Raw genomic sequence first — 14,389 nt, forward strand, 5'->3', positions numbered from 1 at the left:
TGTAAGTTCAACAGCTAGACATGGATGCATAACAATGGCATTTGAAGTAACATTTAATGAAAGTGCAGCATGCTGTTAAGAGTCTGATCATTTGAAGTAACATTTGAAGTAACTCACAACGACAACGACTAACATTTCCGGAACTGCACTAAACAATAAATGATAAGCTAAGATGCTTGTAAGTTCAACAGCTAGACATGGATGCATAACAATGGCATTTGAAGTAACATTTAATGAAAGTGCAGCATGCTGTTAAGAGTCTGATCATTTGAAGTAACATTTAATGAAAGTGCAGCATGCTGTTAAGACATGGATGCATAACAATGGCATTTGAAGTAACATTTGAAGTAACAAATGTGGTTTATTCACTCCAAAATCCTTACTAATTCCAATCAATGTTCTACAATCCCTTCACTTGGGGCTGGGCTTGAGATAAGCTGATGTGTGATCCGCCAGAACAATTTGGTTACTCAGCCATGTTATGGCAGCATTTTGTATTTACAGTACATTGACATATGTATATCTCATGTTCTTAACTAATTATACACTGAATACACGTAAACATTGAATTTTCAAAAATATGCTTACTAAAATTATGTTACTAGTATAAGCCTACATATAATTTCAGTTTGTAGCTTGTACATAGAACACAGTTCACATAGTATTTTTGTGCCATACACAAACATATTACATGTATGTGAGTCGGTAAAAACCAACCTGTGACTCAACTGATCCATCTAATTCAAATGAAACTCAAAGGACTTGACTATGCCATCCCATGACTCGCGTCAGTCTTGTCAATTTCCTGGCTATTCATTATTTTATCAGGTTGACCAAGTCAATCAAGTTGACTTGCGGATTTTCAAACATTGTTTTAATCACACGGACATATGAGATAAGTAATGGAAGTGTGATTAACAAGATGATACACCAAGTCACGAAATAGAAATATAACAGATAATTCAAAAGGACATTTGGAAAGGAATTGATTATTGATGTCATAAGTATCTATAAATAAGCAAAGGGTTGCCTATTGAAAATTCAAGTGGCTTCCAGAGATAATTATTACAAGGGCCATCCATTCATGTGACTGAAGATGTGACAAAAGGAATTTTTGAAGACAAATGCTTCATTTTAAAAACAGCCACAAATTCCTAAGAAAGAGAGTCACTAACCAACAACACAGTGATGACCCTTTTTCAAAGGAAAACATTGTTATTAGCTATGTTGTTAAGGTGTTGCCTAAGTCCACACCCGTTCCCTACGTCCATCACTTAGGGAATGGGTGTGGTGCTGGTGCCTAGGCACACCTAGGCTGGACTAGGCGCCAGCACGCCTAGTCCATGGGAAGGTGTATATCTGTTATTTTATTGTATATACTATGTACATTCTGTTATAATGTATAATATATGTACAATCTGAAATAATGTATATTTATGTATTGTATATTAATGTGTCATATATGTACATTAGTACAATCTCAAGCAATTTTTAAAGTGATTCCATCTGCGGTTGAATGAATTTGTTATAATCTATATTATCATATGTACTGATTTGTACAATCTGTTATGCATATTATATGTTATTGTAAATCAGTCCCAATCTTCAGAATGCAAATGCTTCAAGAGATACACTCTTGAAGATCCCAACACCTTCAATAGGTAATGCACAACCAAACCTCAAACTTGAGGAGAAGATATCAAATATATTAATCTCAAGAGAAGAGAACACAAGAGAGGCCTAAAAGCCTTAACAAAACAAGGGACAACAGTCCCTTATTTATAATACAATAAAAGGGAGAGAAGAAGGAGGAGTTGGCTGTTGGGCCAGTTCCAACGGCTAGAAATCTGGCCGTTGGAAGCTGGCCCAACAGCTAGTTCTCCTTTACAAAGTAAGAAAAGGTAAAAATAGAAAAAGAAAAGAAATAAAAAGGTACATAAAAAGGAAAAAGAAACATATCAAATACATAAACACACACCTATGCATACATAGATATTCATATATACAGATCATACATGAAACTAGATGTATGACAGTATATATGAAATATACATATTGTTAACATATCATGTGTAGGGAACCGGGTCTGGATCCAGACCCGGTCCCATGTGCACGGGTACCGAGAGTGGCTCGGTACCCTAGGCGGTTTTCCCTCTTATTTAATCCCACTTATGGTGTAGTTGTTGATTAAGTGGAATAACATTTTCTCTCTCCTAGGGTTACGGTTGTGCCCCTAGGTTAGAGCTTCTCCGTGGTTTTTCACCTCTCTTTGAGGTTTTCCACGTATATTGTGTGTTCCTTCTCTGTCTCTCCATCTTGGTGTGTGTTTCTACATGGTATCAGAGCCAACGCGTGAGAGATCGTTGGTGTGATAGTCGTGTTTCCGCCGTTTTTTTTGCCGCTGCTGTTTCCGCCGTTTTTTTTCTGCCGCTGCTGTGCCGTCGCTCTCTGTTGCGCCGCCACCGTCCAGCGCTGCCAGCTGCGCCGCCATCATCCAGCGCGGTTGTTCTCTGCTGCGTTGCCGCCGTCGCCCACTTCAGCGTCGTCGCCGTCCAGCGCCACCGCTGCCCACCGCCGTCGCTCTCTTCAACACCGCCGCCGTCCAGCACCGCCGTCGTCCTGCGCCGCTGCCTCTTGTTTGTCGTCTCTGGTGCTGGGTATTCTTTCTCCTTGGTGATTGTGATGGCCGAGGAGATGTCCCTCAAGATCGATGATGCCCTAGACTCGGGCAGCAATACCAAGAGCGAGATCTTGCCTGTTCAAGTCACCTCCATCTGGCTGAACAAGGATAACTATCTCTCTTGGTCGGCTGCCCTAGAAATTGGGATAACCAGTCGTGGTCGCCTGTCCTACATTACTGGGGAGAAGCCTGCACCTTCAAAAACCGATCCGCGATGGGCTACTTGGGCGTTGGAAGATAGTCAGGTTAAAGTATGGATTATTAGTTCTGTTTCTGCAGATATTCAGCCTTTGATCTTGCGTAAATCGACTGCCTACGACATGTGGACTGTGCTTGCACGGATGTATGGCCGTAAGAAGAGAGTATTGCGTACGTACCAAATCAAACGTAGCATATACTCTCTTAAACAGGGTGACTTGTCTGTAGCCGCTTTCTTTGCAGCCCCAAAGACTAAGTGGGAGGAACTTGACTACCATGTGAATGATGACTGGCACTGTGGGTCTGATCATGCCTTGTACTGGGACAAAGAATGGACGGATCGGACGTTTATTTTCCTTGGAGGCTTACGCGATGAATTTGAATCCATTAGCAGCCAAATTCTCAATTGTGACGAGGTCCCCGGAATTGAAGAGGTGTATGCCCGTGTGGAATCTGAGGAACAACGTCGCCAGGTGATGCATATTGACACCAGTCAGGGAGTTCTCCTTCAGCCTTTGTTAGTCGTGCTTCTGGGATTGGACAGCGTCCTGTTCGGCGGTGTAGTCATTGCAACAAATCAGGACATTCTGTTGATTTTTGTTGGGATCTTCATTCTGAGAGGCGGCTTGTCCGGGGTCGTCCTCCTTCTAGCCGCCGGAGTCCTTCTGTGCCTGAGCCTAGTCAGAGTAGTCCTTCAAATGTTGCCAAATCTAAGCTTTCCTCCGATCAGATCAAAGAACTGCAAGCGTATATCAGCCGGCTGTCTACTACTCAGGAGGATACTTCCACGTCTGAGGGGGCTAAGTTAGCCCAAGGTCTCGTGGCCACTAGTGACCAAGGTAATTCCTCACATGGTGATTGGATTGTTGACAGTGGTGCTACGCATCATATGACAGGGGACCCTAAGATGTTCCAAGAATACAAATTGTCTTCGGGGCAGCAACGTGTATCTATGGCTGATGGTTCTTCTATCTCTGTGGCTGGAAAAGGGAGTTTGTTCTTGTTAAATAAATATTGTCTTCATAATGCTCTTCATGTTCCCAATATTCTTGTGAATTTGTTATCTGTCAGCAGTATTACTAAAGAACTCAACTGTAATATGATCTTTTCTGCTGATCGGTGTTTTTTGCAGGACTTGGTGACGGGGCAGAAGATTGGGATTGGTTCGGCTATTGATGGACTCTACAGACTGCCTGTGCAGGTTGCGTTCGCTCTTATTTCAGCCACTAGTGGACAGTTGTCAGGCATGGAAGACAGATCTACTATTATGCGATGGCACGAGCGGCTTGGTCATCTTCCGTTTCCATTGATTAAGAAGTTGTTTCCTAGTTTGTTTCATTCTGTTTCCATGGACTCCTTCACCTGTGAAGTGTGTCAGTTGGCTAAACATGTTAGGGCCTCGTACCCTATTTCATTCAATAAAACCACTCGTCCATTTGCTTTGGTTCATTCTGATGTTTGGGGTCCTTCGGGAGTACCCACTTGTCGTGGTTTTCATTACTTTATGACCCTTATTGATGATTACTCCCGTTGTACGTTCGTGTATCTGTTGAAAGAACGTAGTGAAGTTCCTGTTATTGTCAAAAATTTTGTGGCCTTTGTTGAGACTCAGTTTCAGACGTCTGTCCAAGCTTTTCGCACCGATAATGCTAGAGAGTATGTCTCTCAATCCCTAGATGATTTCTTGAAGAGCAAGGGTATTGTTCATGAAACGTCATGTAGTTACACACCTCCCCAAAATGGCGTGGCTGAACGGAAGAATCGCCATTTGCTTGATGTTACCCGGGCGCTTCTGTTCCATCGACAGGTTCCCAAGCGCTACTGGGGTGATGCGCTTCTCACTAGTGCCCACCTTATCAACCGTATGCCTACCCGTGTGTTGCAGGGCCATTCCCCGTACTCTATGCTTTGGCCTACTCAGAATCCCTGGCCTCTTACTCCTCGGGTGTTCGGGTGTGTCTGTTTTGTTCATGACCATAGTCCCACCCTCAAGAAACTTGATCCTCGGTCTGTCAAGGTTGTCTTCCTGGGGTATTCCTCCACTCAGAAGGGATACAAATGTGTTGATCCTACCACCTCTAAAGTCTATGTTTCCCGGGACGTTACCTTCCATGAACATGAGGCATACTTTCATGTGAATCCTCTTCAGGGGGAGTATCTAGGGCACAGTAGTGAAGAGTATTCCTCAAATCAGTTGATTCAGTTTACAGATTTCTTGGATTACAAGGCTAGTGACAGTGTGGCAGACACAGTCAGAGATGATAGAGACCGTCACATGGACGAGGGTCTTGTTGATAATCAGCCTACAGCCCGTGATCATTTGTTTGGCCAGGTGTACAGAAGGAAGAAGACAGATGTGATTGAAAATGTTGATGTAACCAATCCCAATCCTGTGAGCTCCCCGGATGACCCAAGTCTAATCAATGAAGAGCTTCCTATAGCCCTGCGCAAGGGCACCAGGTCTTGCACTTCTCATCCTATTCAGAGATTTGTCTCTTATGCGAAATTGAGTAACAATTACAAATGCTTTATAACATCCTTGTCTAAGTCTGTTATTCCCAGGTGTGTGGAAGATGCTAGAGAGGATCCTAAATGGCTACAGGCCATGACAGAGGAGATGAATGCCTTGGCAAAGAATGACACTTGGAAAGTTGTGGATATTCCCAAAGGGACTCATTTAGTTGGTTCAAAGTGGGTGTTCAATGTGAAGTACAAACCAGATGGTACTGTGGAAAGGTATAAGGCTCGGCTTGTTGCAAAGGGGTTCAGCCAGAAATATAGTATTGATTATCTTGAAACCTTTGCCCCTGTTGCCAAACTGAAAACTGTGAGGGTCATATTAGCACTTGCCGTGAAAAAGGGGTGGAGCATGGATCAACTTGATGTTAAGAACGCATTCTTGAATGGCCATCTAGAAGAAGAGGTCTATATGAGTATGCCTCCTGGATATGTTCAAAGCGGAAAATGTTGTCATCTTAAGAAAGCCTTGTATGGATTAAAGCAGTCTCCTAGAGCATGGTTTGAAAGACTGAGGATAGTGATGAAGACAAATGGATACAAACAGAGAAATGGTGATCACACCCTATTCATTAAGCAGAGAGATAGTCTGGTGAGTCTTCTTCTTGTGTATGTTGATGATATGATAGTCACAGGTGACGATGAAGAAGAGAAAAAGAAGATGAAGGAGAGGTTAGCTGCTGAATTTGATCTTAAAGATTTGGGTAAACTAAGGTACTTTCTGGGGATAGAGATTGCTCGGTCAGAGACAGGGCTGGTTATGAGCCAAAGGAAATACACTCTGCATCTTCTAAAGGAGACAGGCAAACTTGGATGCAGACTCTTTCTAACTCCAATGGAGTCTGGTACAAAGATAAGCATCAAAACTGGCAACATCCTAGATGAGGAAGGAAAAGGGCGGTATCAGAGGCTGGTTGGTAAGCTCATCTATCTTACTCTTACTCGCCCTGATATTACTTATGCTGTGAATGTGTTGAGTCAGTTTATGCATGCTCCTACTGATTGTCACTGGAAGAGTGCAGAAAGAGTGTTGGGGTACCTAAAGAATGACCCAGGAAAAGGATTACTCTATACTCAGCAAGACCAACTTAATATTGAAGGATACTCTGACGCAGATTGGGCAGGATGTACTGATACTAAGAGGTCTACCACAGGGTACTGCATCTTTCTGGGGGGTAACCTGGTTGTATGGAGAAGTAAGAGGCAGGAAGTTTGCTCTAGATCCAGTGCTGAGGCTGAATACAGGGCTGTGGCTATGGGAGTTACAGAAATGTTATGGTTAAAGATTCTCCTAGCAGATATTGGTGTTGAAACAGAAGAGAAGATGAGGATGTACTGCAACAACAAGTCTGTAATTAATCTTGCGAATAATCCTGTTTGCATGACAGAACTAAACATGTGGAGATTGATCGCCACTTCATACGGGAACGCATAGATTCAAAGGAGTTGATCCTACCTTATATGAAGTCTGAAGATCAAATTGCAGATGTTCTAACCAAAGCCTTATGTACATCTCAATTCGAGAAAAATGTAAGCAAGCTTGGCATGTTTGACATGTATGCCAAGCTTGAGGGGGAGTGTTAACATATCATGTGTAGGGAACCGGGTCTGGATCCAGAACAGGTCCCATGGGCACGGGTACCGAGAGTGGCTCGGTACCCTAGGCGGTTTTCCCTCTTATTTAATCCCACTTATGGTGTAATTGTTGATTAAGTGGAATAACATTTTTGTTAAGACGTGTTTATATTCAGTATTAGGCTTGAGAGGGCACTTGTGTAATAATGTTTCTTTTTAATGACTTTCTTGTAACTTATCCCTCTCCTCTAGTCTATATAAAGAGGAGTTAGGGATTCTTTCGAGGTTAATCAAAGATTAGTTCTCTTAAATTCATCATGGTATCGAGCACCAGTCGTCTCCTACTCAGCGAGTTGTCGCCGACTGAGCGGCGCCGGCCGCCGCCTGATCGGCGTCAGCTGCCGCCGCCCGACCCAGCCCTGCCCATTGCCGCCCGACCCATCCCTGCTGCCCCTCGTCGCCCTACCCATTGTCCGCCTGCGCCGCCTCCGCCTGCGCCCATCCGCCTACGCCGCCGCCGCGTGCCGTTGCTCCGCCCAGCAGACTGAACGCCTGCGCCCGTTGCTGCTTCGCCTGTCATCTTCGCCGCCACATCTTCGCCTGTCATCTTCGCCGCCGCCTCAACGCTGATTTTCCTCTCAGCGTCTTTCCGCTGCATGCTGCTCCGCCGCTGCTCTGCACGCTGCTCCTCCGCTGCACGCTGCTCCGCCGCTGTTCCGCCGCTGCTCTGCCCGTGGTTCTGCACGCAGATTTTCTTCTCAGCGTCGTCTCTGGTATCTCTCTTCGTTCAGCTTTGCTGTTGCCTCTTCCCGCTGATCAGACTTCTGGATTGCTACATGCGTTAACTGCATATTGCTTCATGATCAGCATGTTGTCTTTCGATATGTGATTGTATTCTTTTTTTGCCTGCACTTCCTATTCCGTGGCTCGGTTTCCTCCTTTGTGTTGAAAGATGTCTGAAATTAACAGTGGCGCTAATACCTCTTCCTTTGTATCGTCGGGAGAGATGAAGAGTTCTCCATTTTCCAGCATTATCACCAAAATGGATGGGGGTAATTACGAGATGTGGGCCATGCAAGTAAAAAGAACCTTGATCGCTCATGAGAAGGAACATCTCATATTGGAGCCCGAGCCCGTACAGACGGTAGGAAAATATACTACTTGGTTTAAAGATAATTCGTTGGTTATGGTATGGATTGTTGGTACTCTCTCTCAAGAAATTGCAAATGAAGTCTTGCACAAGGACAGTGCAAAGGATATGTGGGATTCCCTTGCTGCCACGTATTCACAGGCAAGAAATGAAACGCGCATTATGCAGCTTCATCATGATATTCATCAGATGCGACAAGATGGCCGACCTCTTCACACTTAATTTTTTACCGTATAATCGTAGATTTGAAGACTTTGAGTGTTTTTCATTAAGTTTACCATAGGATTTCGTTTTTTTTTTTGAAGATATGGATCCTACATGGCAATGGTGCGAAAGGGTGAAGGAGAATAACCGTTTGAAACTCAAATGTGGCTTCTGTGGGAATACACTTTCAGGAGGGATTATTAGAATGAAACACCATTTGGCAGGGACCTCCAAAGATGCGTCTCCTTGTGTTGGAGGACCAAACAAACATTTGCCTCCAATTGTGCGTCAACAATGTTTAGATATGCTTCATGCTTTACGTCAAAAGAGAATACAAAAAGAAATTGAAGATGCAGATGTAGGCTATAATGTGCCTTTGGAAGATGAAGAAGAAGAGGAAGAAGCTTATGAATGTGATGATGAAGATGATAGCAGTCTAAGAACAGATTTGGAGACCTCAAGAGGTAGAGATCGTAGAGGAAAAGGGATTATGTATGAAGGAGGACGATCTGGCATAACGGGAAGGAAGAGGAGAGGCACAACAGATGTTAGGGCCAGGCGTGGTATGCGACCACCTAGTGGTAGAGTTCCTACTGGTAGGTCTAGTGTTGGCTCTATTAAGAGTTTTTTCCCTTCATATACCAGCCCAGGTGGTCAGCCGCAGATTCGTGCTGCTATGACATCTAAAGATATGCTATATCATGCACAAAAGCAGGTAGGGAAATGGTTTTATGATGCATGTATTTCATTTAATGCAGCTAATTCTTTTCAATTCCAAGCCATGGCAGATGCAATTGCTTCTATAGGCCCCGGATTCAAAATGCCATCATATCATCAGTTGAGGGGCAAAATTCTTCAGGATACAGTAAAAAAAGTGTCCGAGCATTGCGATAAGTTGAAATTATGTTGGAAGGAAACAGGTTGCTCCATTATGTCAGATGGTTGGACTGATACAAGGTCAAGAACACTTGTAAATTTTCTTGTTTATTGCCCTAAAGGTACAATGTTCTTGAAATCTCTTGACTTGTCTGATGTTCCTAAGATTGCTGAGATTTTATTCAATGTTTTTGATAATGTCGTACAAGTTGGACCTGCAAACATTGTACAGTTTATTACAAATAATGATGGAAATTATAGAGCTGCAGGAGATTTGTTATTTCAAAAGTATAGAACATTTTATTGGAGTCCATGTGCCACTCATTGTGTTAATCTAATGCTTCAAGATCTTAATGAGATGCGTGATATGAAATCAGCCGTTGACCAATGTCAAGAGGTAACAAAATTTATCTATAATCATGCATATGCATTGAGTTTGATGAGAAAATTTACAAAAGGAGTTGAATTAATACGACCTGCACAAACTAGATTTGCCACAAATGTATTGACTGTGCAGAGCAGAGTGTGGTGAAACAAAGAACTCCTTTGAGACAGATGTTTGCTAGTGAAGAATGGGCTACATATCCACATGCTCATAAAAGAAATGCTTCTTTAGTTGTGGATATTATATTCAATAACGTATTTTGGGAATCATGTGTGAAGTTATTGAAGGTTTGTGTTCCATTAGTTAAGGTTCTCAGGTTGGCTGACAGCGAGGACAGACCTTCCATACGGTACTTATATGAGGCTATGGACAAAGCAAAAGAGGCAATTCGAGATAACTTAAAGGAAAAGAAAAAGTTATATATGCCCATATAGAAGATTATAGATAAAAGGTGGACTGGACAGCTTCATCAACCTCTTCATGCAGCAGCTTATTATCTAAATCCTGCAATTAGATTTTCTCCTACATTTAAGAAGGACAGAGAAGTCATGCATGGTTTGTTAGATTGTATTAATGTGTTAGTGGAAGATTCTACAGAACAAGATGCTGTGCACAATGAGTTGGATCTATATGATAGTTGTTTTCGGAACATGGGACTACCTGCCGCCGTTCGAGCCAGGACAACGATGCGTCCAGGTAAATACATAGAAATTTTTAATTTACTTTGCATTTGTTACATTTGATTCTTTTAAAACTTTCACATTGATTTGTTATATTTTTGTTTAGATTTGTGGTGGAATAGGTATGGGTTTGATTGTCCAAACCTAGCACGTTTTGCAGTCAAAGTCCTCAGCCAGACATGCAGTGCTAGTGGATGCGAAAGGAACTGGAGTGTGTTCTAACATATCCATAGCAAAAAAAGGAATAGGCTCGAACATAAAAGGTTGAATGACCTTGTCTTTGTTCGATATAATATGAGGTTGAAACAAAGGTAATATAGGCATATAGCTTAATTAATGTTTACATATTTTGTAGAATATATTTATATGAAATTATATACTAACAAATTTTCTCTTATTTAATGTAGAGAATTAGAAAAATCATTAGCAAGGAAGCACACATCTCAGTTCGATCCTATCAGCTTAGAAAATTTTTGACGATCTAGAGCCATGGATTGAAGAAGAACCAGCTACAATATTTGATGATGAAGATCTTGAATGCTTCAACCTTGAAGTTGAAGCAACAGAAGGCTTTGTTGATGAAGGAGAGTCTGCTACTGCGGGTGCTGAATATGTTGGTGAAGATCTTCCAATTCTTGACGATGAAGAAGAAGAAGAAGATGAAGATGATGAAGATTATGAATGATGAATCATGAATGAGAGTCAAGTCAAGAGTGCTTTCATTTTATATGTATCAAAAACTTAAGAGTTATGAATCTATGGTTGTTGAACACTTGATTGAATGTTTTATCATTTATGACTTTATCACTTTATGGCTTATGGCCTTATGCTTTGTTGAATGATATTGTATTATTATTGTTATGAATTTTGATGTTTATGAATGATGAACGCGTAAGTTTATAGCAATAATAAGTCTATCATTATCTCAAACATGTTTTCTATGAACAATTTATTATTTTTAATTTTTTCTGATTTTTTTATGAATTTTCCGATTTTTTTTAAATTTTTTCTGATTTATTAATAATTTTTAAAAAAAATTTACGATACGGTTACGATACGTTACGATACGGCGTATCTTAAAGCCCGACCGATACGGCTTACGATACGCGTTTTACAACATTGGTTAAAAAAGAAAAATCGGTCGCCTTTTTTGCCTAGGTGCTGCCTGGCGCCCAGGCTTGACAACATAGGTTATGAGGTGTTAACTTCATATACCCTAACACTCATAATGTCTGCTTATCCACAAAGAAATTATTTTCGAGTGTATGTACCCAAATACCATGGCTGCTGCAGAAAGCCTGTAAACGGCGATGGTGCTTGCGCTTCCATGGCACCCAAAGTATCACCATGATAAGAGCCATTGAGGGCCAATACCTGCAAATGAGAAACAATTATTCTTTAGACTTCAATATCATGAGATTCCATGAAGTCGTGCGTCCTGGTTCACTAACCCCAATGTCTTTAAGATAGATAATAGAAAAACAATATAATCACTCAAATGGCAAACTAAGCTATTAAGTGTCATAACTAAAAGGGCAACCGGCAATCAAAGCTAAACAGCAACTACGATGTTTTACCTTAAAGTCTATGGTGTCCATGTGTGGTTTCACATTGGTTAGTCTTGAAAGGATCCCATGGTCAACAGAGTATTTGCGGAATGCCATCTTGAGAGCAATTTCTATAGCAGTTGACCCATTGTCAGAGAAGTATGTACGAGATGCCCAGCCTGCAAAGGATTTGAACAAAAAGTCTGATTATAAATCCAATTGTAATATGTAAAAGACCAAAAAATGTAGTGTGCAACAACAAATATACACATAAAAACAAGGATAACTTTCAGTCTAATGGGAAAATGTATTTTTAACTATAGCCACAAATTCCATTCTTGGGTTTTTATGGGCAAGGTTTTTCTCGGCTATCTTTTGGAAAAGCTGTTTTTTTTTATGGGAAAATCTCGGGAAAATTGCAAAGTTTTTAAAAAAAAAAATCAAAATGTTAGATGAAAATACAAGAAATAACTAATAAGAAGACATGAAAAAAACATCTAGCTAAAATCTATGTCACACGGACTATTCGAAAAAGGAGCCGCACCGATGTCGACACAATGCTGGTGCTGATACAGGTGCGTCTCTGACACACACCCCAACCGCATCCTTTCTTATGTATGTTCAAAATATTTTCTAATCTTTCTTTCTTCTCTCTGTCCCTTCCTTTCTTTCTCTAAGTCACAATGGTACGTGGGGGAGGCCCACGTACCGGTACCGGCGTACAAGGGTACGACTGAGTACGTTTGAATCAGTTCCAGGTCGTAATCAATCCAAACCACAAAAAAAAACAATGTCTTAGTATATTTATGTTTTTTTTCATAAAATCATACGTAGGAACTATGCAAGGGACATTGTCTTAATGATGTGATGATATCAATTTTGTTTTATGGAATTAAAAATATATAATTATCACCGTACCACCGTACCAAGATTGGCGAAAACGTTGTACTCGTACCCGCTTCCCCATACCCGTACCAGCACCCGTACTCGTACCTATGTGACATAGACCGTAAGACTTCGCAAAGAAAAGGAAACAAGAGTAGGAAAAAAGGTTTGAGAAAAGAAGGGAAAAAATGCATTTAAAAAAAAAAAAACTCCAATTGATAAAAACGTGTTTTTTTTCCTGCTTTCTTCATTTTTTTCATTTTTTGCACTTTTTTTGCATTTTTTACATTTTTTAGTTGCCAGATTTTTATAATCACATTTTTGCAACGTTATTTGGATCTTTTCTTTTTTAACTTTTTTAAAACTCCCTGACATTGTCCTGAGGAGATTTAAACTTTGGGTAAGACCGTAAGAGAAAGAAAATCAACAATGGAATCTGCTGAATTAGCAGCAGTTGCATTCTCCAACTCCCACGGCATAACTTGTCTTCTCCAAAAACCCTAGAACAACCAGCTCCTTCCTCCCCAAAGAACACAATTCAGGTATAATCGGAAGTCGACCTCTTTTTTAACGTTTGTTTACTATAAAGCCATTATAATTTTCAAATATTACAAGTTAAGCCACCAGACTCCAAAAAAATGAATGCATAAAAAAAACACAAGAAAAAACATGTTTAAAACGTGTCTTTTTCATTTTTCCGTTTTTTTCAAAAAAACGTGAATTTTTCCCCTTTTTTCAGGAAATGAATTTCTCACATTTTTTTCACCAAGAACGCATTTTTTGTGAAGAGGTTTCACTTTTAGAACCATCAAGCCTCACAACCCTTTTCTCCTAATGAAATGTTTCACAGCTTTTGCCCATTAAATGTTTTTGGTTGTAGCAAGTTTAGGAAGATGAATAGAAATGACTTTGTCATCCATGGTATGTACCATGTTCTGTGATAAGATTACCCTTGCTCCAAGCACCGATAAGGATGACCATGAAGCTCTGATGAAAGATGAGATTAGAAAACACCACTTCCTCAAGGAGACTTTGAGAAATGGCTGAAGATGTTTATAAGGCTATCAGCAAGGTATTTTGGGTTTTATCACAACATAAGTTTTTCAGCAATTTTCATAGGAAAACTACTGAACAGTTGGTGGGTAATGAAATTCAGCACAAGAGAATGCAGTCAGCACCAAAATGGAGAAAGTACAGCAGCTTAGAATCAGATCTTTATCAGCTGATTCCAAGGGCACAAAGAAAAAGTTTCACAGGATTTTCATTAAACAGTTTGTGAACAAGCAGATGGCTGCTTAGAAAATGCCAGCAGCAAGCCAGTTGCAAAATTCTTCCTTAAATGCCCAAGGAAGATGCAGTGAAACCAGTAGCTAAAGGATTCAACAACCCTTTTCAGAAACACATCATCAAACATTTGATGAGCACGTAGCAAAACAGTTTGTATTTCCACAGAGAATCTGCCCAGAGATGTGCCCTCCAGAAGCAATCGGCAAGGGGAAGTTTTAGAAAAATATTGAACAGAGACCAGGCTCTCATACCATGAAAGTAAAGGCGCAAAAGCTTCTAGAATATTGATAAACAGGAATGAAGCCACACAAAAAATTGAATTATATTGATCAAGTAAGGTACTACGAAACAGGCATTAAAGGCCATAACAAGAGATGGGATACCGGTCCCTTATTTACAACAAAA

The 14,389-nt window shown here is 40.8% G+C and overlaps 1 protein-coding gene and 1 long non-coding RNA gene across 3 annotated transcripts in view; one reads left to right on the top strand and one right to left on the bottom strand.

Moving 5' to 3' along the window:
• The window catches only part of LOC116252457 (bifunctional dethiobiotin synthetase/7,8-diamino-pelargonic acid aminotransferase, mitochondrial), a 65,087-nt gene that overhangs the window by 27,564 nt on the left and 23,134 nt on the right, over nt 1-14,389 (bottom strand). For both annotated transcript variants that reach the window (XM_031626728.2, XM_031626730.2), the window contains exons 6-7: nt 11,843-11,991; nt 11,545-11,639 (exon numbers count right to left, since the gene is read on the bottom strand). In XM_031626728.2, coding sequence (XP_031482588.1) covers nt 11,545-11,639; nt 11,843-11,991 — 244 coding nt within the window. The remainder of the gene's footprint in view (nt 1-11,544; nt 11,640-11,842; nt 11,992-14,389) is intronic.
• On the top strand, nt 9,608-11,381 carry LOC126409982 (uncharacterized). The gene is made up of 3 exons (XR_007573118.1): nt 9,608-10,281; nt 10,372-10,576; nt 10,673-11,381. It is a non-coding gene; the product is annotated as an uncharacterized LOC126409982 (long non-coding RNA).

This window comes from Nymphaea colorata, chromosome 4, assembly GCF_008831285.2.
Source record: "Nymphaea colorata isolate Beijing-Zhang1983 chromosome 4, ASM883128v2, whole genome shotgun sequence".
In the NCBI taxonomy this organism is placed as follows: domain Eukaryota; kingdom Viridiplantae; phylum Streptophyta; class Magnoliopsida; order Nymphaeales; family Nymphaeaceae; genus Nymphaea; species Nymphaea colorata.